This window comes from Oncorhynchus masou, unplaced genomic scaffold (assembly GCF_036934945.1).
Source record: "Oncorhynchus masou masou isolate Uvic2021 unplaced genomic scaffold, UVic_Omas_1.1 unplaced_scaffold_2___fragment_2___debris, whole genome shotgun sequence".
NCBI lineage: Eukaryota > Metazoa > Chordata > Actinopteri > Salmoniformes > Salmonidae > Oncorhynchus > Oncorhynchus masou.
Window position 1 is genome coordinate 131,733 of NW_027016544.1, and position 27,249 is coordinate 158,981.

General features: G+C 42.2%; 2 protein-coding genes across 3 annotated transcripts; both read right to left on the reverse strand.

Annotated features, from left to right (window-relative positions):
• Nucleotides 1-846: 846 nt before the first annotated feature.
• On the reverse strand, nt 847-15,904 carry LOC135538707 (ADP-ribosyl cyclase/cyclic ADP-ribose hydrolase 1). Its single transcript, XM_064964612.1, has 10 exons — nt 15,695-15,904; nt 14,260-14,390; nt 14,028-14,151; nt 5,943-6,069; nt 5,576-5,714; nt 4,963-5,045; nt 4,711-4,784; nt 4,527-4,619; nt 2,346-2,432; nt 847-1,206 (listed from the first exon to the last, which is right to left on the reverse strand). The coding sequence occupies exons 2-10, from the start codon at nt 14,312-14,314 to the stop codon at nt 1,110-1,112; spliced, it is 879 nt and encodes a 292-aa protein (XP_064820684.1). The 5' UTR covers nt 14,315-14,390; nt 15,695-15,904; the 3' UTR covers nt 847-1,109.
• Nucleotides 15,905-17,879: 1,975 nt separating this feature from the next.
• On the reverse strand, nt 17,880-22,147 carry LOC135538705 (E3 ubiquitin/ISG15 ligase TRIM25-like). 2 transcript variants are annotated; one of them, XM_064964608.1, is made up of 10 exons: nt 21,521-22,147; nt 21,306-21,401; nt 20,612-20,845; nt 20,367-20,526; nt 20,046-20,092; nt 19,717-19,956; nt 19,450-19,590; nt 18,894-19,142; nt 18,633-18,737; nt 17,880-18,422 (listed from the first exon to the last, which is right to left on the reverse strand). In XM_064964608.1, exons 1-10 carry the CDS (start codon nt 22,106-22,108, stop codon nt 18,411-18,413), a joined length of 1,872 nt encoding a protein of 623 aa, XP_064820680.1. In that variant the 5' UTR covers nt 22,109-22,147; the 3' UTR covers nt 17,880-18,410. The 2 variants fall into 2 exon arrangements, with proteins under 2 accessions (XP_064820680.1, XP_064820681.1); XM_064964609.1 differs by having other exon boundaries at nt 17,881-18,422; nt 18,894-19,115.
• Nucleotides 22,148-27,249: the final 5,102 nt, after the last annotated feature.

Below are 27,249 nucleotides of genomic sequence, written 5' to 3' on the forward strand. Positions count from 1 at the left end.
TCATCAAGGACATCAACCACCCGAGCCATGGCCTGTTCACCCCGTTATCATCCAGAAGGCGAGGTCAGTACAGGTACAACAAAGCTGGCTTCTATATCAAGGCCATCACACTGTTAAATAGCCATCACTAGCCGGCTTCCACCAAGTACCCTGACCTTATTTTTTTACGAAACTGAACAGCAAAAACAAGGGGTGTACCTTGTTCGCTATCGTCAGCTGATTTAGAATATGATATTTCGATCATCTTGGCATGTTCCTCGAAGAGGTATTGACAAGAAGTCTGAATCTTTAATATTAAGCTAGTGGTGTGTATTCATGGATGCCAAGGGAAGCCAGGCTTCCCCCAAAAATGTTTCAATAATTTAAAAAAAATCATATGTCTCTCTGTTTCATAAAAACAACACCCCTCTCTGTATGTGAAGCCCATCTATCTGATGCTGTCTGGTCAAAAATAGTATGACATTGTTGACACCTGTAGCATTGAATGCAAGGGAAGCCAGCAGCATTTGGCATTCCTTGATAAAAAAAACGTGTAATAGCCAATCAGCGTTGACCTAAACCAGAGAGTAAGAGGAAGCGAGAGGCCAAACTCGGCGGAAAATCTTTCTGTCTGTCCCTCGTTTATCAACCAACCGTACAATCTAATCCGACTGTAAAATAGCCTTGTGGTCATTTTCACGCAAAGATGTATATTTATTCAATGTGAATATGATCGTTTGGTGTGCACAAATCCCAAGTCTGCTCTGAGCTGGGTGTACACAGTTTCAGGTGAACAAGTGGTGCTGGTTTTGGAATACATGATAAAATAGAACTTGATTGTCAAAGTACATAGACTAATAACTGGGTTTGATAAGTAAACAAGATTAGGGACCAATCAGAGAGCAGGGTTATGATGATGTCATTATGAAAGGACCAATCACAGAGCAGAGTTTTGTCATTATCACATAAATATAATTCATCTGTCTTTTTTTCAGTTAAAATTAACAGACATAGTAAACAAACAGCAAGATGTGTGCATATCTAAAGACAACTTGGAGAGAGTATAATGCATTGAAAAGTGACACATAGCCTACTATGGGGATAATATTTTTAGGGTGGATGTAACCCATCTATAGATGTAGCCTCTGTCGGTGCAGTAGGCTGTTAGCACAGGGCAGGCAGGAGAACTGTTGAGGGTTCTGGATGCACTGGAGGATCATCAGAGTTCTGTGAGGAGACATGAAGTTTCAAAATAAAAATGTGCACTCTACCGTGTTTAGGGTTCTGTTCACTTTCCCAAAATTCCCAAGTTTTCCAAAAACTCTGTTAAGGCGCGGGAGCCTGTCGATCCCGCAGAGGCATGGGAGCATGGCGACCTAAAGCACTGGAGAGAGCATACGTGACATTACCCCCACCCCGGCGCGCGGCTCTAGCCGCAGGACGCCAACCACAGGGACGATCCCAGGGATCAGGAGCGGACCGGTCGCATCTTCTGAGGCTCAAGAAACCTGATGAACCGGCTGAGGCGTGAGAGCCAGATGAGCCGGCTGAGGCCTCACTGGTTGCCTTGGTCGAGGCACGGGAACCTGTTCACCGAGCTGAGGCATGGGAGCCTATCGAACCCGCTGAGGCATAGGAGTCTATCAAACCCGCTGAGGCATCACAGCCTGGTCGATCCCACTGAAATATGGAAACCGTCGAGCCAGCAAAGGCAGGGGAACCCGTGGAACCCGCCGAGTTATGGGAATCCTACAAACCAGCTGAAGCCTCCCAGGTAACGCTTGTTCTGACTCCCGGACCAGACATCACCTCCAACACAAAAAAACTATCTGATGCTTCCCTTTGGTGAGGCGTCATTCTGTGACGTGTGCGCTGGGAGTCGGAAAGCAAGTTCAGTGAGTGAACAATTTAATAAATGAACGAAACATAATACCAAACAAGAACCACAAACAACGCACAGACACGAAACAGAAACAGAAACAACGACACCTGGGGAAAGAGCCAAAGGGAGTGACATATATAGGGCAGGTAATCAGGGAGGTGATGGAGTCCAGGTGAGTGTCATTATGTGCTGATGCGCGTAACGATGGTGACAGGTGTGTCCATAATGAGCAGCCTGGTGACCTAGTGGTAGTCTGGACGTTTTAAAATTGCTTTGGTGTTGGTAGCTTTTACGGTTTTGGCGCTAGAGGTTCCAGCAGATGGCAAATAATAATAATAGTAAGTATGAACAGTTTTGCTTTCAGCAAGCATACTTAATAAGCAGGAATACTCAGGATTTATGGAAAACTAGAATGTTACCGAAATGTTCAAAAAAAATTGTGTTTTAGTGAAGGAGGAAGTGATGTATAGGTGATGTGACTTACAGGTCACTGTCTGTGCAGGTCCAGCGGAACCCTCTGGTCTGTAGGACATTGATCAAATCCACAATGGAGCCCTGAGTGCAGGATTCTCTAAAGGAAGAGAGAACGAGGATACATAAAGCACATAACATACAGTATTTCTAAAGGTTGGTGTATTGTAGACAAACCGTTTGTATCTGATGCAACTTGACAATAACATAATTTGCATGACATTTGCATAGATAAACTTATTTTGTGTTGATATTGAAAGATATGCCCAGTTCGTAACTTGGGTGTTTATCTAGGGTTCGTTCCAAATGGCACCCTATTCCCAATGTGGTGCATTACTCTTTACCAGGGCCCAACGGGCTCTATGTTTTTTTTTTCACCTTTATTTAACCAGGTAGGCTAGTTGAGAACAAGTTCTCATTTGCAACTGCGACCTGGCCAAGATAAAACATAGCAGTGTGAACAGACAACACAGAGTTACACATGGAGTAAACAATTAACAAGTCAATAACACAGTAGAAAAAAAGGGGAGTCTATATACATTGTGTGCAAAAGGCATGAGGAGGTAGGCGAATAATTACAATATTGCAGATTAACACTGGAGTGATAAATGATCAGATGGTCATGTACAGGTGGAGATATTGGTGTGCAAAAGAGCAGAAAAGTAAATAAATAAAAACAGTATGGGGATGAGGTAGGTGAAAATGGGTGGGCTATTTACCAGTAGACTATGTACAGCTGCAGCGATCGGTTAGCTGCTCAGATAGCAGATGTTTGAAGTTGGTGAGGGAGATAAAAGTCTCCAACTTCAGGGATTTTTGCAATTCGTTCTAGTCACAGGCAGCAGAGTACTGGAACGAAAGGCGGCCAAATGAGGTGTTGGCTTTAGGGATGATCAGTGAGATACACCTGCTGGAGCGCGTGCTACGGATGGGTGTTGCCATCGTGACCAGTGAACTGAGATAAGGTGGAGCTTTACCTAGCATGGACTTGTAGATGACCTGGAGCCAGTGGGTCTGGCGACAAATATGTAGCGAGGGCCAGCCGACTAGAGCATACAAGTCGCAGTGGTGGGTGGTATAAGGTGCTTTAGTGACAAAATGGATGGAACTGTGGTAAACTGCATGCAGTTTGCTGAGTAGAGTGTTGGAAGCAATTTTGTAGATGACATCGCCGAAGTCGAGGATCGGTAGGATAGTCAGATTTACTAGGGTAAGTTTGGCGGCGTGAGTAAAGGAGGCTTTGTTGCGGAGTAGAAAGCCGACTCTTGATTTGATTGTCGATTGGAGATGTTTGATATGAGTCTGGAAGGAGAGTTTACAGTCTAGCCAGACACCTAGGTACTTATAGATGTCCACATATTCAAGGTCGGAACCATCCAGGGTGGTGATGCTCGTCGGGCATGCGGGTGCAGGCAGCGATCGGTTGAAAAGCATGCATTTGGTTTTACTAGCGTTTAAGAGCAGTTGGAGGCCACGGAAGGAGTGTTGTATGGCATTGAAGCTCGTTTGGAGGTTAGATAGCACAGTGTCCAAGGACGGGCCGGAAGTATATAGAATGGTGTCGTCTGCGTAGAGGTGGATCAGGGAATCGCCCGCAGCAAGAGCAACATCATTGATATATACAGAGAAAAGAGTCGGCCCGAGAATTGAACCCTGTGGCACCCCCATAGAGACTGCCAGAGGACTGGACAGCATGCCCTCCGATTTGACACACTGAACTCTGTCTGCAAAGTAATTGGTGAACCAGGCAAGGCAGTCATCCGAAAAACTGAGGCTACTGAGTCTGCCGATAAGAATATGGTGATTGACAGAGTCGAAAGCCTTGGCAAGGTCGATGAAGACGGCTGCACAGTACTGTCTTTTATCGATGGCGGTTATGATATCGTTTAGTACCTTGAGTGTGGCTGAGGTGCACCTGTGACCGGCTCGGAAACCAGATTGCACAGCGGAGAAGGTACGGTGTGATTCGAGATGGTCAGTGACCTGTTTGTTGACTTGGCTTTCGAAGACCTTAGATAGGCAGGGCAGGATGGATATAGGTCTGTAACAGTTTGGGTCCAGGGTGTCTCCCCCTTCGAAGAGGGGGATGACTGCGGCAGCTTTCCAATCCTTGGGGATCTCAGACGATATGAAAGAGAGGTTGAACAGGCTGGTAATAGAGTGCTATTTGGGACGCATTCCCAGTCATTCTCACATGAAGGGTCCCTCCAGGTTGGCCACCACCTTGATGTTGACATGATCCACCATTCTGGGGTTCAGGCTGTCCAGCTCCACACCCCCAAACATGCTAGAACCAGATGAAAAGGACCAGAGTGAAACAATCACTACCCCAATTAGACCAATATGCACTGTAGGTGGCTGTCACATCTTCGCCTTACCTTTTCCTGTTGAAAGCATTCTCTATGGATCCATTGAGCAGCACTGTGATGTTGCCACATGCCGCTGCAGCAAACTGGCAAACATACAGAGATGAGGCCATCATAGCTAGACATAGTCCACAATATACAGTAGACATGTCATGCAGTCACCCAGTATCTCAAAATCACAAGGCATATCCCTACCACAAAAATATTGCTGTGAGATTAGTGGCATTCATGTCATTTAGGCTACCATTTTGTGAGTGAGCTTACGTTTTGTGAGGCTTGTCTCCACAAGGAATAGACAGGATGGTGAACACATGTTGACCAATCTGGGCAAGAGTTGAAATCAAAGCCTAACAAAGAGAAACACATGAAGGAGCTTCATAAGAGAGAGACAGCCATTTTTTGACATTGAAAAACCACCACAGAGACAAAGTCAATGACATCCGCTGTGAAGATTACATTATCCTTCAAAAAAAAAAGCAAAGTCATTCTCCTTGTTTGATTCGTGTGCAGAGCGGGGGGGACTCTCCGGTGCAACATTGGAAGAGTTTACCACAGAGATGGGGGTGTAACACATGGTGTTGTGATACAGCTGCACTACATAACACCCTATGTGTGCGATATCCCCCACTCTGTCTAAACTTCCTGTAAGCACTGACCCAAACATTACATATCTGTGGTCAACCACAGAGCCCCAGCCTGCCATATTGTGACCTCTCTCCAAATCAGGGGCTTTGGAGAGAACAACTGTTCCTTCAGTTCTTTTGGGAACAATGTGAAGAGGGGAATCATAAGTCTCTCTCTCTCTCTCTCTCTCTCTCTCTCTCTCTCTCTCTCTCTCTCTCTCTCTCTCTCTCTCTCAGATCATGATGAATCCTACCTCTGTCTTTCTCTTCCTGTCCGCACCAGATGAGGTCATTGAACATGTATCCCACCAGCGTGTCCTCCAGGGTCCAGAAACGACGGGTTACAGCTGCATAGCTGTGTATCAGCTCCCTGGTCTTACTCCAGAACAGCAACTACAAAAACCGCAAGGGCAACAAGCACAAACCAGATACTAGTTATCAGAGGAATCATACAGTAGATACTCAAGAAATTAAAGATACTCAAAAACACAACACAGTCAGTTACATCCTCAGAGGATTCAGGGCCCGTACTCATAAATTGTCACATGGTAGGAATGCTGATCTAGGATCAGGTCCCACCTGTCTCGGATAAGAATCCAGAGCTGCCATGGTGATACTCACCTTACCACATGTCAGAGTCTGTGGTGTGGCATGGAACATCCTTTTGTAGTCCTTAACCTTCACATTACAGCGAGACTTCCTCATTACAGCCTCCTCAAACTCCTTCCAGATCTCCTCACAGTCATAGCTACAGTAACACACACAGCACTTTTACCTACAGTACCAGTCAAAAGTTTGGACACACCTACTCATTCCCGGGTTTTCCTTTATTTGTACTATTTTCTACATTGTAGAATAATAGCGAAGACATCAAAACTATGAAATAACACATATGGAATCATGTTCCATGAAATAACACTTATGGAATTATGTAGTAACCAAAAAAGTGTTAAACAAATCAAAATATATTTAATATTTGAGAGTCTTCAAAGTAGCCACCCTTTGCCTTGATGACAACTTTGCACACTCTTGGAATTCTCTCAACCAGCTTCATGAGGTAATCACCTGGAATGCATTTCAATTAACAGATCTGCCTTGTTAAAAGTTAATTTGTGGAATTTATTTCCTTTTTAAGTTGTGTTGTGACAAGTTAGGGGTGGTATACAGAATATAGCCCTATTTGGTAAAATACCAAGTTCACATCAATCATTACTTAAGACATGAAGGTCAGTCAAGCCATAAAATTCCAGGATCTTTAAAGTTTCTTCAAGTGCAGTCACAAAAAACATCAAGCTCAATGATGAAACTGACTCGCATGAGGACCGCCACAGGTAAGGAAGACCCAGAGTTACCTCTGCTGCAGAGGATAAGTTCATTTGAGTTAACTGCACCTTAGATTGCAGCCCAAATAAATGCTTCACAGAGTTCAAGTAACAGACACCTCTCAACATCAACTGTTCAGAGGAGACTGCATCAATCAGGCCCTCGTGGTCGAATTGCTGCAAAGAAACCACTGCTAAAGGATGCCAATAATAAGAAGAGACTTGCTTGGGCCAAGAAATACGAGCAATGGACATTAGACCGGTGGAAATCTGTCCTTCGGTCTGATGAGTCCAAATTTTAGATTTTTGGTTCCAACTGACTTGTCTTTCTGAGACACGGAGTAGGTGAACAAATGATCTCTGCATGTGAGGTTCCCATCGTGAAGCATGGAATAGGAAGTGTGATGGTGTGGAGGTTCTTTGCTGGTGACACTGTTAAAGCACACAGTATTCTGCAGTGATATGCGATCCCATCTGGTTGGCGCTTAGTGGGACTATCATTTGTTTTTCAACAGGACATTGACTCAACATACCTCCAGGCTGTGTAAGGGCTAATTGACCAAGAAGGATTGCTGCATCAGATGACCTGACCTCCACAATCACCTGACCTCAACCCAATTGAGAAGGTTTGGGATGAGTTGGACCGCAGAGTGAAGGAAAAGCAGCCAACAAGTGCTCAGCATATGTGGGAACTCCTTCAAGACTATTGGGAAAGCATTCCAGGTGAAGCTGGTTGAGAAGAATCTAGGTGAAGCTGGTACTTTGAAGAATCTAAAATGGATTTGTTTGGATACTACATGATTCCATATGTGTTTTTATAGTTTTGATGTCTTCAATATTATTCTACAATGTAGAAAATAGTACAAATAAAGAAAACCCTTGAATGTGTAGGTGTGTCCAAACTTTTGACTGGTACTGTATATCTAATCATAGATAACATTTAAAAAAATATGTCATGTTGAGAGCATGTTGCATATAATGAAATAAGATCCCTTACAAAAAAAACACACGAAATTCACGTAATCACATGATCTCATGTGACTTTAATGTGACAACATGTCACAACATGATCTCATGTGAAATAAATGGACAACATGGGGATGCAAAAAACATGTGATGACATGAAACTACACATGACATTAAATTCGACACATTTTGCCATTGCTTATGACATGTTCATATGCTATCTGGGGTGACCCCGACCTCCAGCGTCCCCCTATCCAATTATACAGGTACAGCAATCCCTGGTTGTGATGGACAAAGTGGAAGAATTTGTGTTGTTGCAATAAAAAACATTTTTTTTCAATATTGATTTAAATAATAATGTGATTGAGGTAGGGGAGAGAAAAAAACATGAGATATTTATAAACGGCTCCCATTCTGCATGGAGAGCGCTCAGCTCTGTTTTTTAAGCAGTGCGCCCATGATATGCTCTTATCTATTCAGTTGGGGGGGGGGTCTAGAGTCGGACACGAGCTCTGCTGTACTATAAGGCAGCCCCCCACACCTCTCTGATTCAGACATATTTCATTTGAATACATTCAGTTGTACAACTGACTAACCTGTCAATATACAGTCATAACACTGTCGTGACACATATTTAGGCCTGTTGTGACATGTATTATTTTAAGGCTGGTCATGACACCTACATAAGAGTGTTAAAACCCACAAAGCCTCCCACGATAGTTATTTTATGTCTGGTTATGACACCTACATAAGAGTGTCAAATCCCACAAGACCTACCACACAAGGCGAAGCATTGCAGATTACACCATAGCCTACTTGAAAACTTCATGTGTATGTTATATAACATTTTCTGAAATGTACCATATTAAATTATTGTAATTGTGCACACATTGATGTCAGACATGTACCTACTGTACCCCAATGCTCTGTTGCTGATGACTGGGATGAATGCAGGAGCAAATTTCAGGAGCAGGACAAGACACTATCTTTGAGTGATGACTGACATATGGCCATGCTTGTGATAGGCCTATCTGGCTTATATGATTATGGTGGTCATAATTCTTCTTGACAGAATCAAAAAGTGTTGTTTTTTTTGTCCAAGTAAAACAACACACGGTGGTCATAATACTTCATGACAGTGTCATAAAGTGTATTTTCTCCAAGTTATTTAAGCAATAAGGTCCAAAGGCGCGCATGCACACACACAGTCCAACTCCCAGAGAAAGGGAGTATAATGTGGGATTAACTGTCACAGGAAGTCGTGCAGAGCCCAAAGCTTTATGATGCACTACCAATTACACTGCCTCCTTTAAACTTTTATGATCGAAGACATCGGTTACCTCTGTTTTCACGCCCTGATTAGATTTATGATTCAAGGAAATGGATGGATCGCAGTGTCCAAAAGGGTGCTTGATGTAGCAGTGTTGTAATTCTTCATTAAGTCTCACGCATTATGTTGCTAACCCATCACTCTCTAACAGGAGGGAGTGCATTCATCTTAGCTGTGACATATTCGTTCTCAACAAGTACAGAGACATCACTTACGCTTCTCCAATACAGCCCTCTCTCTCTGCCTGTGAGGCTATTATTATTTTTATTTTTTACCTTTATTTAACCAGCCAAGTGAGTTAAGAACAAATTCTTATTTTCAATGACGGCCTAGGAACAGTGGGTTAACTGCCTGTTCAGGGGCAGAACGACAGATGTACCTTGTCAGCTCGGGGTTTTGAACTTGCAACCTTTCGGTTACTAGTCCAATGCTCTAACCACTAGGCTACCCTGCCGCTATGACAGACATGGTGGGCCACTAAAACTAGTTTTTCATCCACTCCACAAATTTATTTTGGCAATTTTGGCAAGTTGGTTAGGACATCTACTTACAGAAGTAATTATTCCAAAAATTGTTCACAGACGGATTATTTCACTTATAATTCACTGTCTCACAATTCCAGTGGGTCCTCAGTTTACATACACTAAATTGACTGTGCCTTTAAACAGCTTGGAACATTCCAGAAAAGGATGTCATGGCTTTAGAAGCTTCTGATAGGCTAATTGACATCATTTGAGTCAATTGGAGGTGTACCTGTTTTTCAAGGCCTACCTTCAAACTCAGTTTCTCTTTGCTTGACATCATGGTAAAATCAAAAGAAATCAGCCAAACCTCAGAAAAAAAATTGTAGACTTCCACAAGTCTGGTTCATCCTTGGGAGCAATTTTCAAGGAAGGTACCATGTTCATCTGTACAAACAATTGTAGGCAAGTATAAACACCATGGGACCACGCAGCCGTCATACCACTCAGGAAGGAGACACGTTCTGTCTCCTAGAGATGAACGTACTTTGGTGCAAAAGGTGCAACTCAATCCCAGAACAACAGCAAAGGACCTTGTGAGGATGCTGGAGGAAACAGGTACAAAAGTATCTATATCTGTTACACCCGTTGTTGGAATGAGACCAAGGTGCAGCGTGGTTGGTGAACATCTTACTTTTATTTAAAATGAACACCAAAAAAAATACAAAAATGAACGTAAAGTTCTGCAGGCTATAGAGCAACTAACAAACTCAAGATCCCACAACTGAAGGGGGGAAAGGGCTGCCTAAGTATGATCCCCAATCAGAGACAACGATAAACAGCTGCCTCTGATTGGGATCCATACGAGGCCAACAAAGAAATAGAAACATAGATTTGCCCACCCAAGTGTCACACCCTGACCATAGTTTGCTTTGTATGTTTCTATGTTTTGGTTGGTCAGGGTGTGATCTGAGTGGGCATTCTGTGTTGGATGTCTTGTTTGTCTAATTCTATGTCTGGCCTGATATGGTTCTCAATCAGAGGCAGGTGTTAGTTATTGTCTCTGATTGGGAACCATATTTAGGTAGCCTGGGATTCACTGTGTGTTTGTGGGTGATTGTTCCTGTCTCTGTGTCTACACCAGATAGGACTGTTTAGGTTTTCGTTCATTTATTGTTTTGTTAGTTATTTCATGTCTAGTTCCTTTATTAAAGAACATTAATAACCACCACGCTGCATTTTGGTCTGCTTCTCTTTCACCAGAGGAAAACCCTTACACCAAGTCACACCCTGACCTAACCAAATAGAGAATAACAAAGGCTCTCTAAGGTCAGGCGTGACAATATCAACAGTAAAACGAGTCCAATATTGACATAACCTGAAAGGCCGCTCAGCAAGGAAGAAGCCACTGCTCCAAAACCGCCATGAAAAGCCAGACTATGGTTTGCAACTGCACATGGGGACAAAGACAGTACTTCTTGGGAAAATATCCTCTGGTCTGATGAAGCAAAAATAGAACTGTTTGGCCATAATGACCACGTTATGTTTGGAGGAAAAAGAGGGAGGCTTGCGAACCGAAGAACATCATCCCAACAGGGAAGCACGGGGTTGGCAGCATCATGTTGTGGGGGTGCTTTGCTGCAGGAGGGACTGGTGCACTTCACAAAATAGATGGCATCATGAGGCAGGAAAATTATGTGGATATATTGAAGCAACATCTCAAGACTTCAGTCAGGAAGTTAAAGCTTGGTCGCAAGTGGGTCTTCCAAATGAACAATGACCCCAAACATAATTCCAAAGTTGTGGCAAAATGACTTAAGGACAACAAAGTCAAGGTATTGGAGTGCCCATCACAAAGCCCTGACCTCAATCCTATAGAACATTTGTGGGCAGAACTGAAAAAGCGTGTGCGAGCAAGAAGGCCTACAAATTTGACTCAGTTACACCAGCTCTGTCAGAAGGAACGGGCCAAAATTCATCCAACTTATCGTGGGAAGCTTGTGGAAGGCTACACAAAACATTTGACCCAGGTTAAACAATTTAAAGGCAATGCTACCAAATACTAATTGGGTGTATGTGAACTTCTGACCCACTGGGAATGTGTTGAAAGAAATAAAAGCTGAAATAAATCATTCTCTCTGCTATTATTCTGACATTTCACATTCTCAAAATAAAGTGATGATCTTAACTGACCTAAGACAGGGAATTTTTTACATGGCCACTGATGTGATTGATTTGCGGTATAATTACATCGGAGTGAAAGGTAGCGAGATGACATGTCCTTTTAACAAATTGACGTCTGGTTTCACATGAGGTTATTGTCATTCATTGTACATTTGTACGTATTGCGCAATTCTTTTAGCTACTTTAACCATGTTTTCAGACTTGCTTCAAAGTTTGCCTGCTTTGATAGAGTCATAAGAGTAAAAATTAACCACCATAACTCCGTACCGAAACAGGAAGTACTTTAAAGGCTCATTGATAGAGGTTGGCGAAAACCCACACGCGAAGGATGTATTGACTGTGACTGTGAACCCCATTTCTTACTCAGTAATGGAGGTACAGTGAAACTTTTATGTTTTATGAGCACTTGCATTGCACCGTTGTGATCATTCCAATGAAAATACTGAAGCAGTTTGCACTCAGCGTTCATGACACAGGCAAACACACATACACACACACACACACAGAGTGCCTGGACACAGCCTGTAGCTGTGTGATATTGGCCATATACCACAAACCCCCAAGGTGCCATAATGCTATTATAAAATGGTTACGAATGTAATTAGAGCAGTAAAAATACATGTTTTGTCATACCCGTGGTATACGGTCTGATATACCATGGCTTGTCAGCCAATCAGCATTCAGGGCTCGAACCACCCAGTTTATACCACAGCATTATTGAATACTCGTTTCTGATTGGTTAAAAGGGAATTCTAGAATGGACATTAAAACCAGATAACTGGAAAGTTCGAAAATATATCGGGGCACCTTGCAATCATGACGCAATAAGCGGCTACACATGCAGACCGTACATGCTACAAAGTTACAGAATGCTAAACCAACAACCACAAAAAAACGGAATAAGATACATTGTAAATGCAGGTCCTACGAGGAACAAACTTTGCTCGGAGACTTTCATTGATTTGTTTTTGCAGAGACATATTTTTTGGGGGAGCGTTTGATGACTTAACGTGGTGAGTGATGAACAAGAATGTATCTGGTCCCTACTGTTGCAGTCATGACGCAAGTGGCGCTATGCTGTGAAGTACTTCTATGTTTCTAGTTTAACCAGCTGTTATCAGCAACTGATATTTTTTAATTTGATTGTCATATAGGCAGGTTTGCTAGCAACAAACAATTGTTCAAATTCCTAGCCTAGTGTTGGAAAAACAATGTGATCTCCTCATTATGAAGTGTTGAGTGTTCTGACGAGAAGGAAAACTTTTCTACCTATGCCAGGCAAAATCAGCCATTATCAGCTCATTGTTATGGATGTACCCAAATGAATCAGAAAACAGAAACAGAAAACAGCTACTTTGCTGTTACTCTACCTGCAAAGGGTGTGACTGTGTTAGCCGTAGCTAGCTGGCTAGCAAACAAGCAAGGGATAAGAACATTGCCATGGAACATAAAAAACGAATGGCTGGGTCGCGTCCATAAATATCGAACTAAACGAACGAATGACTGGGTCCAAAAGATGAGAAAGTATGAATTCACTTATAAAGATGAAAATATCAACAACAACAAAAAAGTATTTCTACTGGTAAAGTAAATGTGTGCTTTCATATTGTTTTCTTTATTTATTTCTCTCTCTCTCGGAAGACCTGAGCCCTAGGACCATGCCTCAGGACAACCTGGCATGATGACTCCTTGCTGTCCCCAGTCCACCTGGCCGTGCTGCTGCTCCAGTTTCAACTGTTCTGCCTGCGGCTATGGAACACTGACCTGTTCACCGGACGTGCTACCTGTCCCAGACCTGCTGTTTTCAACTCTCTAGAGACAGCAGGAGAGGTAGAGACACTCTTAATGATCGGCTATGAAAAGCCAACTGACATTTACTCCTGAGGTGCTGACTTGTTGCACCCTCAACAACTACTGTGATTATTATTATTTGTCCATGCTGGTCATTTATGAACATTTGAACATCTTGGCCATGTTCTGTTATAATCTCCACCCGGCACAGCCAGAAGAGGACTGGCCAGCCCTCACAGCCTGGTTCCTCTCTAGGTTTCTTCCTAGGTTTTGGCCTTTCTAGGGAGTTTTCCCTAGCCACCGTGCTTCTACACCTGCATTGCTTGCTGTTTGGGGTTTTAGGCTGGGTTTCTGTACAGCACTTTGCGATATCAGCTGATGTAAGAAGGGCTATATAAATACATTTGATTTGATTTTTCTTTGGCAACTGTAATCAATTGTATTTTACTGTTAGCCTGCAATACTTTATTATAAAAGGTGGCTATTTTGCCTATGTTCTACAAACACTTTTTCACATGTGAAATCAGGTTATTTTCCACATGTGAAATCATGTGGTTTTCCGTAAGGGATTCTATGTTAGAAATACATTTGATTTGTCAAGACACTAAGTCGGTCAAACTGCCTACTTTTTCATGTCTTACCCACACTTTACCTGGAATTAGGGCAAACTAGTGTTATGTAGCTGTAACATCGACCAATCACAATGTGTTTCAGGTTAGGCGTCGTCCCCATCCCAGCTGTCAAACCATCAGTGCAAAACAGGACAATGACAAACCCTGGTGAAAGAAATAACACAAGTACAATACCTCTTTGAATGTATTCATCAATGTCTATAAAGGTATTCTTTCACTCAGGTTATGGAGGTACTATTGAAAATAACTCACATAATATGAGCATGTGGAATATGCTAGAGGTCGACGAAGACTTCTGAAAGGTCATGGTGTTCAGAGCTCATGGATGGAGCTCTCCAAGGTAAGCCCCAGACCCCTCTTACTTTCAGAGTTAGGCCCTGTCACTGTCAATAGAGAAAGAAATAGTGAGTGAGAGTAACGAAGTGTGTGTATGTGTGTGCACGTGCTTGGTGACATCAATTGACATCAAGAGTGTGAAGTCAATGAAGAGACCAAATCAAATCAAACTTTATTTGAGACATGCCCTGAATACAACAAGTGTAGACTTTACCATGAAATGCTTACTTACAAGCCCTTAACCAACAGTGCAGTTCAAGAAGAAGAAAATATTTACCAAGTAGGCTAAAATAAAAAGTAATAATAAAAAGTAACACAATAAGAATAACGAGGCTATATACAGGGGGCACCGGTACCGAGTCAGTGTGCAGGGGTACAGGCTAGTTGAGGTAATCTGCACATGTAGGTGGGGGCGAAGTGACTATGCATAGGTAACTAACAAACAGCGAATAGCAGCAGTGTACAAGAGGGGGGACACTCATTGTAATTTCATGCTCTCTCTCTCTCTCTCTCTCTCTCTCTCTCTCTCTCTCTCTCTCTCTCTCTCTCTGTGTGTGTGGGTGGTTGCATGCTTGGTGACCTCAAGTGTGAGGTAAAAGAAGAGACAACCCATGTGTTATCCCAAATGTGACTCTAATTATAATTTCACGCTATACTACTAGGAAGCACATTTGTGCAATGGGGGAGAGGTCAACCACTAGAAGTTTGCAGAAAGACATACCAACAGGCCATACATAGTGTCAGGTTAACATTTTTTGGTAGGTAGTGTAGGATTCTGGTCAGTGTGTGTAATAGTGATGAGTTGGTGTTGGTAGGGTATGTCGGAGGGTAGGACTTTAGTTAGAGATAGAGTTTATGAGTTGGGTTAGTAGAGTAACAGTGTTTACAAGTGGCTGGCAGAGCTCCTTGCGTCTCTCACTAGTCTCAAGAGAACACACACTGGGTTTGTTGCCTGTTAAATCTAATCAGCTAAGGGAATGTGGCTGTCTCTTCCCACTGTCTTTGTGTCCTGTCATAAAGGTGGTTGCCTTTCAGCTGTTTACAGTAGATGTAAGGGTAAACAGTCCATCAAGCACACACACTCAAAATAAGGCAGGCATTACTGATGAATGATATTTTTTGTTTTGGTCATTTTTTTGTTAAAAGCCAATCATCCATTTTCTTATCACTCATGAAGTAAAGTACAGTTCAACTCACCAACTCAACACAAATACCTTACCTACGATTAGAATCAATCAACAGGAAACAATAACATGGTAATACATCAGTAATCATGTCAAACATATTCAATAGAAACACTCAGTCCAAAAACAAATACATAAAAACCAGCCAAAGACCAAGAAGTGCTTACCACTGCATAAGAAGGGACACGAACATTGATGAGTTGATGAACAGTTAGCTCCACAACATCTGGATGTCCGTACGAGTGGTGTTAATTTCCCTCCCTGCACAGTAGCAGTGTCCTGGGGTTGTGCAGTGGACATTACCCTCCTCCCTTGGCAACTAAGAAACCTGAGGGGCTGGGCTCCCAAGACAGACACAGCCCTATCCCAACCCATAGAGCTGGTCTGAGGGAATAAACTAGGCCTTTTCTTGCCACAGACAGATGGCCCGCATGACTCTCATTACAACCGTCTCCACACAGAGGGCAGGAAAAGGACTCTGGGGAAGGACACTTACCATATGCAGGGACAGGGGCGAGCACACATATATCATATGAATACATAAAGATAAGATTTTTTAATTTACTTATATTTATTTTAAAGCTGGAAAAGGGGTGGATTGCCAATCAACATACGGTGTGTGCAGTATCACTTAGTGGCCAGGAGATGGTGTTAATTGTCTTGTTTTTATGCAAGTTATGGTTTCAATCCCCATCCCAGCCTTGTACTCTGTTTCAATCATACAGTCGTGGCCAAAAGTTTTGAGAATGACACAAAAATGAGTTTTCACAAAGTCTGCTACCTCAGTTTGTATGATGGAAATTTGCATACACTCCAGAATGTTATGAAGAGTGATCAGATGAATTGCAATTAATTGCCGTGCAAATGAACTGAATCCCCAAATAACATTTCCACTGCATTTCAGCCTTACCACAAAAGGACCAGATGACATCATGTCAGTGATTCTCTCGTTAACACATGTTTGAGTGTTGACGAGGACAAGGCTGGAGATCACTCTGTCATGTTGATTGAGTTCGAATAACAGACTTGAAGCTTCAAAAGGAGGGTGGTGCTTGGAATCATTGTTCTTCCTCTGCCAAACATGGTTACCTGCAAGGAAACGCGTGCCATCATCATTGCTTTGCACAAAAGGGCTTCACAGGCAAGGATATTGCTGCCAGTAAGATTGCACCTAAATCAACCATTTTTCGGATCATCAAGAAGTTCAAGGAGAGCGGTTCAATTGTTGTGAAGAAGGCTTCAGGGTGCCCAAGAAAGTCCAGCAAGCGCCAGGACCACCTGCTGGGATGGCAGGGTAACTTAGTGGTTAGAGTGTTGGACTAGTAACCGGAAGGTTGCAAGTTCAAACCCCCGAGCTGACAAGGTACAAATCTGTCGTTCTGCCCCTGAACAGGCAGTTAACCTAGGCTGTCATTGAAAATAAGAATTTGTTCTTAACTGACTTGCCTAGTTAAATAAAGGTAAAATAAATTGCAGGATCAGGGAACCACCAGTACAGAGCTTGCTCAGGAATGGCAGCAGGCAGGTGTGAGTGTATCTGCACACAGTGAGGCAAAGACTTTTGGAGGATGGCCTGGTGTCAAGAAGGGCAGCAAAGAAGCCACTTCTTTCCAGGAAAAACATCAAGGACAGACTGATGTTCTGCAAAAGGTACAGGGATTGGACTGCTGAGGACTGGGGTAAAGTCATTTCCTTTGATGAATCCCCTTTCCGATTGTTTGGGGCATCCGGAAAAAAGCTTGTCCGGAGAAGACAAGGTGAGTGCTACCATCAGTCCTATGTCATGCCAACAGTAAAGCATCCTGAGACCATTCATGTGTGGGGTTGCTTCTTAGCCAAGGGAGTGGGCTCACTCACAATTTTGCCTAAGAACACAGCTATGAATAAAGAATGGTACTTACACATCCTCCGAGAGCAGCTTCTCCCAACCATCCAGGAACAGTTTGGTGACAAACAATGCCTTTTCCAGCATGATGGAGCACCTTGCCATAAGGCAAAAGAAAAACATTGATATTTTGGGTCCATGGCCAGGAAACTCCCCAGACCTTAATCTCATTGAGAACTTGTGGACAATCCTCAATAGGCGGGTGGACAAACAAAAACCCACAAATTCTGACAAACTCCAAGCATTGCTTATGCAAGAATGGGCTGCCATCAGTCAGGATGTGGCCCAGAAGTTAATTGACAGCATGCCAGGGCGGATTGCAGAGGTCTTGAAAAAGAAGGGTCAACACTGCAAATATTGACTCTTTGCATCAACTTCATGTAATTGTCAATAAAAGCCTTTGACACTTATGTAATGCTTGTAATTATACTTCAGTATTCCATAGTAATATCTCACAAAAATATTTAAAGACACTGACGCAGCAAACTTTGTGAAAATTAATATTTGTGTCATTCTCAAAACATTTGGCCACGACTGTACACTACCAGGAAGTTGATCCTTCCATCACATACAGTATAATAAAAATTGCATGATTATAATTATAATTTGTAGATTATAACCCCTCTCCTCTCCCCGAGAACTCTTCCCCCGTGTTATTGCTGTAAAATAGACTGTTGTTTCTCTTAGCCAATTTACCTGGTCAAATGAACACATATTTTAATGTCTGTTTCATGCAAATCATTATTTCTGCTGATATCTTGGTAAACCAGGTTACACAGAACTCTGATATAGAACTACAGACACTTTCGGGTAATATACATATTGTAGGGAATACATGTTTAATTTCAGTTTAATTGTATATATCAACAGCAGATAGTCTTACATTATCATATTTAATTTCACAAATAAATATATCCAATACATGTCTTCACTCTTATAACATATTGATGTGTGTGTGTGTGTGTTTCCATCTTGTCCTGTGCACATGTTCTCCCCTGCTACAGATGAAGCTAGAGACCAGAAAACATACATACAGAGAGAAACATTACATCACTCTTGTCATCACGCAATACAATAATCAGTATTGAAGGACTGCAATTCCTACAATTGATGCATAGAAACTGTACTATGGCTTGCTGTTTTTTTGCAAGAAAAATAGGCAAGCAAACAACATTTTTTAATGTAGATGTTAAACGTGGTTGAGGGATTACTGGTCATACCTTTCGGAGGTCCAGCACATCCTGCAGCATATAGCGGATTCTGGGGGAGGTTGTCCTATTCTTCACAATCTTCACAATCGCGTTGTAGTACTGATCCATTCTGGGCTGCGGAAGTATAGACAGGCCAAGTGAATGTAGTTGACGGATTTGTAGACCTGAATCTATTGGATTGATCTATCCAATCATTTGGAATTAAAATGCACTGTACTGTACTCATAGAAATATAACAGATCACATGAATAAATCAATACAGTGCTGTACCCTGGCCTTCTCTGAGCCCTTGTCGATGGTGGGGAGCATTATGCACAGACACTCCAGAGAGTTATCGTCGCCGTCCTTTGCAAGCTTTACGAGGCAATCGTGCATAATGGCTTCTGTAAGTATCTTCAACTGGAACAACTCGCAAATGAATCTGATGTTGCCTAGAGACCGTCTGCACCACATGGCCTTGGCCTCCTCCTCCAATCGCTGGCTGACCTCCCCCTGGAAGGTTTGGACAAGCTTCACAAGCTGCATCAGAGTTTTTTTATGCACTTTATGGGAATTTAATTGGGAATAACACAATTTATTTCCACTGCAATGAGCAAGGAGCAAGTTCCGATGTCATATACTGTATGTCAAATATGTGTTCAGTGTGTTCTGTCTATGGAGTAACCAAGAAACATTTGTTTTAATGACACACATATTGTAGTGAAATCAGGGCTAGGAACTAGCAACTGTCAATCCAACCCCTTAGTTGTTAAACCAAGAGATCCAGACCTCTTTCCAAGGTCACAAGATGTCAGTTTAAGCTACTCCCTAAAATATGTTATTGTACCTTGGTGGTGGTGTCCAGCTCCTTCTGCTTTCCTCCAAAGAGCTCAGATGTATTATTCTGAAACTCAAACTGGCATCGATTCAGAAGTAATTTACGGAAATTCAAAGTCACTCCCGGATTACATGACGTTGGCACTTTGAGCTGAAGAGTAAAAAGGATGTTACAAAAGTCAAAATGCCTGTGAATCAATGTTTTAAGTGGTCCTCACATTTGGCAAACAAGAGCTAAGACAACAGGAGACGGGCACAAACACAGTTGCAGACATACCCACATTAGGCAGCGGCACAAGTTGGCGTAGACCGCAGAGCAGGCAGGGTGTGCAATGGCCCTCTCATATATGAGGTCAATGATGCCCTTCAGCTTGGCTTCTGTGTCAATGGTGAGCTCAGTCACTACCACCATCAACTCCCTGAAGTTCTTAGGAGTCAGCCTGTCCAGGATGTGAGACATAGGGACAAACAGCTTCTGCATCTGTGGATCTTCAGCTTGCATGGTTTCCTTCAAGCCCTTTAGGAGAGATATGGGTGACATGGCAAAATATCACTGGCAATATTCCATTTAGAAGGTACTACAACACAACTACAGTAGGCACTTACCAGGTTCTGTTCTACTGAATCCTCACTGACAAGATTGCCAGTTATATCTAGACCAGATCCAAAGATTAGAGAGAGAGAGAGAGATATAAGTAGAGAGAGACAGAGAGCAGAAAAATAAATACATCAATGTTGAGCCGCTGGTAGTGTCCTAGTGGAGACTGTAGACAATGTACATTTTCACTGTCTGAGCTTTGCTACCTATAGAATATACTGTACACATCCTCAGCTGTCTAGAAGAAGACATAAGGAAAAAGAGAATGGAATTATCTTCTACACAGAACAATCCATTAATCGACACATTGAGTCATATTTAATAAGTACCTGCTTTAGAGACCTTCCCCAGTTCCTCTGAGCAGACATCCTCTAGTTTTTCTTTCAGTGTAGAGGTGGACATCTTAATTGTCTGAAAATATACTTCATGACCAACAGGAATCCTAGGTATGTCTTCAAATCCAAGGGGGGTGAATAGAGACTTGCAGCTCTAGATTCAAACAGAAATAAAAGAGAGATGCAGGATGGTAGATATATTTCTAACATGGTTCTGAGAGTTACTAATGCTGCAGTACCTGGAGGAAATGGATGTGATCCTCTGTCTGTGTCAGCAGTATAATGTTGGCATCAATCTTCCTCAGTTCAACATTGTCCTTCTCCAGGGTATCTAGAAGTCCTTCAGTCTCGCTCACTATATCCCTCTCCTTAGCTTTGATCATCTCTCTCACCTCAGAGCGTCTTCTCTCAATGAAGCGGATCAGCTCAGTGAAGGTCCTCTCACTGTCCACCACAGCTTCCTGTGCAGAGCACTGATAGGGAATTCAGAAAGTAGAAATGTAATTGAAGCCGCCAACGTAATGTACTTGTTTACAACCTACATTGTTGCGGTTCACAACATACCTGGTTGTAAGTTTGAATAATTCCTGAAAACATTCTGTAGTTTTATTTTAGCATTGAAAATATGGCTCTACTTGAGCTCCATGAACCAGTTGCCCACAGTGAGAAACAGGTTGAGTGACCAATTTCTCTGCTAATCTAACTACAGGAGAGCCATCCGGAAATGAGCCAAGAAATGCCCCTGACATGTTTACCGACAACAGCCTGTGCGGACGAACAGTTAATTAAACGCTTTGACTAGTACATGAGAATTCATTACATGATTTTCTGTTGATATCCTGACACACGGCAGCCACCCTCTGCTTTTAGACGTTTCTCTTTGCAATGTGTTTTGTCCTTTAATGCTTCCATATTTTCCAGATCAAAACTTACCTTGACAGAACCCATCATGTTTTGCAGGTCCAGCATCACATTTTCCCTCTTCTTGATTTTCTGCTGACATTCCCTTTGTACCTTCCTCACCTGTTCCTGTGAATATACATATTAAACCCTATTTGATAGTGTTAATGCTGTGACGACAACAACAACAACAACAACAACAACAAGATTACACTGAAAGACAAAAGCTTTCTGGCAGTTGGGCATACCTGTTTCTTTGCCCTTTCAGCAGGAGCTACAACAGTTTCATGACCTCTGTGTTGATCTATAGCACACTGATAACAAATGCATTGTTGATCAGTGCAGCAGTAGACCTCCAACAGTTTGCCATGGTGAGGGCAGATCCTCTCCTTTAGTTGCGTGGAGGCTTTACACAGACTATGTTTCTTCAACGCTGTTGACTCATAGTGGAGCTGAATGTGAGTCTCGCAGTACGAGGCCAGACACACCAAACAGGACTTCACTGCTCTGTGTTGTTTACCAGTACAGATGTCACATGGCACATCTCCAGGTCCAGCATACGGCAGAGAAGGGGAATCTTCTTGTCCTGTTTTCTTCAGTTTCCCCACTAGTTCAGTTAGCATGTTGTTTCTGCTCAGGACAGGCCTTGGGGTAAAGGTCTGTCTGCATTGAGGGCAGCTGTAGATAAGCTTTTGATCATCCTGATCCCAGTGACCCTTAATACAAACTTTACAGTAGCTGTGTCCACATGGAATAGTCACCGGATCGTTCAGTAAATCCAGACAGATTGAGCAACTAAACTCATCCAGGGACACTGAAATACAGGCCTCTGCCATGGTCACTGTCCTTAAAAACACTGAGAATAGTCACATTCAGTTTCACTTCTCTGAAACAGTTCTTCTTCACAACGAACAGGCAGGTGCATACATCGCCACCTACTGTACTAGAGTGTGAGTTCAGTCACAACCTATCTTTTATTTATTTAACTAGGCAAGTCAGTTTCTTATTTACAATGACGGCCTTCCCCGGCAAAACCCTAACCCAGACGATACTGGGTCAATTGCCCACCGCCCTATGGGACTCCCAATCATGGCCAGTTGTGATACAGCCTGGAATCGAACCAGGTTCTGTAGTGATGCCTCTAGCACTGAGATGCAGTGTCTTAGACCGCTGCGTCACTCGGGAGCTCTTTGTAACTATACCATTATATTCTCTTAACTAACCCTACATTTCTAATAAAAAAAATTCCCAACAAACCTCATCACTCCCATCATCCCCACACAAAATACCAGCCACTCCCCATGTCCGTCCAACCTCTCTTTATATATATTTTTATTTAACCTTTATTTAACCTCTCTGACTCTTTCAAACAACATCTCACTTTCTACGTCATACATTTCAAAAAATAATAATACATGTTCAACCGTTTCCTCTATCATTACACATTCCAGTACCATGATTCCATCAATTTCAAAGATGAATTAAATCTCGTAAACCCTAATCTCACCTACACAACATCAATTCCTCCCTTTCATCTCCATTATATGACACTATACCCCGTACAGATTTCCTTGTACTGTTTGCCCATTCTACTTTCATCTCATTGTCTATGCCAGCAATCTAACCCATTTTTTAGAATCAATGTTTTAATTTCGCTTCTACCCAACTGCACCTGTATATCCACAATATTATTTTTCACTGGTCGTGTTGCTATTATATCCACTATATCATTTCCATACACTCCTGTATGAGCCCTAATCCAACAGAACTGGATTTCAATACCAATTCCAATAACCCCAACAACAGCAGCATTATTTATAATCCTAAATTCTCATGTTCTGACTTTATAGATCTTAAACTACATCAAATTGATGCAGTCCCAACATATTATTACTCTTCTTGGTTGCACCACCTCTATCCATGGCAATCCAACAATTATCACAACCACTTCTGTTGCATAGACAGATAACTCATTTTAGTCTCTTCCATTAATTAAAGTCAGGAATTAATACACCTGCTCCTGTGGGATCCTTTGAACCATCTGTATACACTGCAAGACAATAATAATACAACTGATTACTAATATATTGATCCAGTACTGTTCCTACATTATCTTCTTCACACCACTGTTTCCTTTCTTCAATCAGGCTAAGATCAACATGGGGTATTGAATAAAACCACGGTGGCACATTTCTGAAAGTTTTTCAATGAGTCAGTGGGAGATCGGCCTTTACCTGCAAGTGTAGAACATAGTTGGATAGAGGGTACACCTTTGCCATTATGGCTTCTGTGACAGCATGGGCAGCAACACTGAGGCTTATCTCCATGTTAAAGTAGTACATTTCTTTGTCTTCTATTTCTATTAGTTGATTGACACTCGCTAAACAAACTGAAAGGGTGCATACTGCCACCTGGATTGGGTTGTTTGAACAGGCATTAAGTCAAGGTTGGTCATTCACTGCCACTTTCATTTTTGGAACGTTTGCTCATAGGCTGATCTGGATGTTATTTTGTTATTTTCTGTGTGATCCTTCCTTAACCTAGGGTTTCCCAAACTTGGTCCTGGGGCCCCACTTGGGTCACATTTTGGTTTTTGCCCTAGCAGTACACAGCTGGTTCAAATAACCCTGCCTTAACCCATGTCAAGTGTTAACAGTGTTTGGCCACCAAGTGCTAAAAGTCAGTATCTAAATAACGTGTGTGAAATGCTAGATGGTGTACTTGATGTAAACAGAGAGGTCTACTTTCTTTTGGACCTGAATATTGAATGGTTTTCATCAAGCAGTCCACTCAAGAGGTAGCTTCTCACTGTAACCAGTGCCTGTAATCTAGTTCAGGTTATTAATTAACCTACCCCCCCTTGGGTTGTGCCGTGGCGGAGATCTTTGTGGGCTATACTCAGCCTTGTCTCAGGATGGTAAGTTGCTGGTTGAAGATATCCCTCTAGTGGTGTGGGGGCTGTGCTTTGGCAAAGTGGGTGGGGTTATATCCTTCCTGTTTGGCCCTGTCCTCGGATGGGGCCACAGTGTCTCCTGACCCCTCCTGTCTCTGCCTCCAGTATTTATGCTGCAGTAGTTTATGTGTCGGGGGGCTAGGGTCAGTTTGTTATATCTGGAGTACTTCTCCTGTCCTATTCGGTGTCCTGTGTGAATTTAAGTGTGCTTTCTCTAATTCTCTCTTTCTTTCTCTCTCTCGGAGGACCATGCCTCAGGACTACCTGACATGATGACTCCTTGCTGTCCCCAGTCCACCTGGCCGTGCTGCTGCTCCAGTTTCAACTGTTCTGCCTTATTATTATTGGACCATGCTGGTCATTTATGAACATTTGAACACCTTGGCCATGTTCTGTTATAATCTCCACCGGCACAGCCAGAAGAGGACTGGCCACCCCACATAGCCTGGTTCCTCTTTAGGTTTCTTCCTAGGTTTTGGCCTTTCTAGAGAGTTTTTCCTAGCCACCGTGCTTCTACACCTGCATTGCTTGCTGTTTGGGGTTTTAGGCTGGGTTTCTGTACAGCACTTTGAGATATCAACTGATGTACGAAGGGCTATATAAATACATTTGATTTGATTTGATACCAGGGTGTTTACAAACACTACAGGAACAAGATCATCCACATGTATAGGTCACATTTTTACAAATACTGTAGAACTCTGTTCTAAAGCTGTACCCATATCCATTGGATGCAGTGATCACAATATAGTGGCTATATCTAGGAGAACCAAGGTTCCAACAGCTGGGCCTAAAAGAGTGTACAAGAGATCGTATAAAGTATGTTGCTGTGACCCTTATGTAGATGATGTAAAACATATTTGTTGATCTGATGTGATCAATAAGGAGCATCCAGGCGCTGCATTTCATAAATTTATGAAATAGCTTCTTCCAATTATTGATAAACATGCACCTGTTAAAATACTGTAAGGCTCCATGGATCGATGAGGAATTGAAAAACGGTATGGTTGAAAGAGATGGGGCAAAAGGAGTGGCTAATAAGTCTGGCTGCACATCTGACTAGCTGACATTGTAAATTGAGAAATTATGTGACAGAGCTATTTATCTAATAGAATTCAGAGGGTTTTCTTTAATGGAAGCTTATCTAAATGTCAAGCATGTTGTGTACCCAGGGCAGTTGTCTAGGCCCTCTACTTTTTTATATTTTTACCAATGACATGCCACATCTCTAAAATTAAGAGAATTGTATTTGGTACAAATCATTCCCTAATCTTTATTTTATTTGTGATACAGCCTGGATTCGAACCAGGGCGTCTGTAGTGATGCCTCTAGCACAGAGATGCAGTGCCATAGACCGCTGCGCCACTTGGGAGACCTCAGCTGAATCTGATAATTGTCATGACTTTCCAGTCCTGAGATGGAGATCGGGGGTGCCGGCTAGGCAACAATATTTACATTTTTGATAATGTGGAAATGTTCAGTGGATACTAGAAGAAACCTCATGTCGAATTCATTTTTGATGTTGTGACATCATGAAAGACGGTAGAACCAGATGTAGACTGTGCCTCTGTCTACAGTTCTCAATTATGAGGTTTGCATCTGAATGTTGTTTAAAATGAATGACTAAGTATCTTAACACCTTTTAAAAGATAGAAATGTGATTTAAGTCTTCTAAATGAGAAAATGGTTTTTCATGTCAAGTTTACCAAGTCAGTAACCACACCCACCTGAGCACAGAGATTATGCAAAATGTAATGGAACACCCTTTTCCCCCAAGTGTTTAAAAGGACGTGCTGAAGAATTAACATATTAGACCAGTTACGTGCAGCGCCAGCTGAATACATTACAAATGGTAGAGAAATCTACCACTCTATAGACCAAGCAGACTAAAGCGTGAGCCGGTTGTTGCAAAATTGATTAAAACTACAACTCTAAAAACTAAAACTACAAGACCAGAGAACGTGAGGACGCTGGTCCCCACTTTGAAAAGGTTGCCACTCTATAGACCAAGCAGGCTGAGATGTAAGCCGAATGTTGCATAATGGTTTTAAACTCTGAAGCTATCGATCACTACAGAAGAAGCCAATCCTAGATGTCGCGTTAATAGTCTGCAGCTGGAAACGTACGTAGCCTAGGATGAGAACACCGACAACCTCTGAAGCATTCTAACGAGATCAACTCTGAGAACTACTGTACAGGGTAAGTCGAAGTATCTATTCTTAACACCACCATGACCAGGAGCTCTACCTAAGGACATGGTGAACTCCGGTGGCCGAACCAGAGTCGTACACTCAACATCTCTGTGACCAAAGGATTTGGACGATCAAGGACAGCTCAATCGTAAATACATAAATTGCATACTCTTTTTCCAAATGAGCGGTTATTAGAGTGGTTCAGAATTTGTATTTCGTGAGCGTAGCTTCCCAACGTCCAATAGAGTAACTCCTTTGTCTCCCTTCCTCCCCTCTCTGAATTCGCCACTGTGTTATAACCAAACTGTCCTGCTTTGTTAGACTTCTAGGGACTATTTACTGTGTAATGATATTGTGTGTTTGTGTATTCTGTAATTGTTTAATTAGTTAGTAAATAAATAATTGAGCCAACTTGTGTATTGCTGATTCATCAATAAAGTAGGGTTCATGCAGACGAGAAGAAATTAGGACGTTCAGAATGACTGATGAGGTAAGAATATATTAATAAGTGACTGTAATCGATAAGATATGAAAATATCTGAACAGAGTTAAATTAGGAATATAGTAACTCTTCAAACAACATTTTCCCGTGGTGCCCCGACTTCTTAGTTAATTAATGTTACATTAGTTTAATCACATAATAATAATAATTACAAAGAGAATTGATTTGATATAAGTCTTCACATTAATGAATAGTCACGTCACGACATAATGAATGGTTTGGATGTTGAACAAGTTGAGGAGACTAAATTACTTTGTGTTACCTTAGATTGTAAACTGTCATGGTCAAAACATATAGATTCAATGGTTGTAAAGATGGGGAAAGGTATGT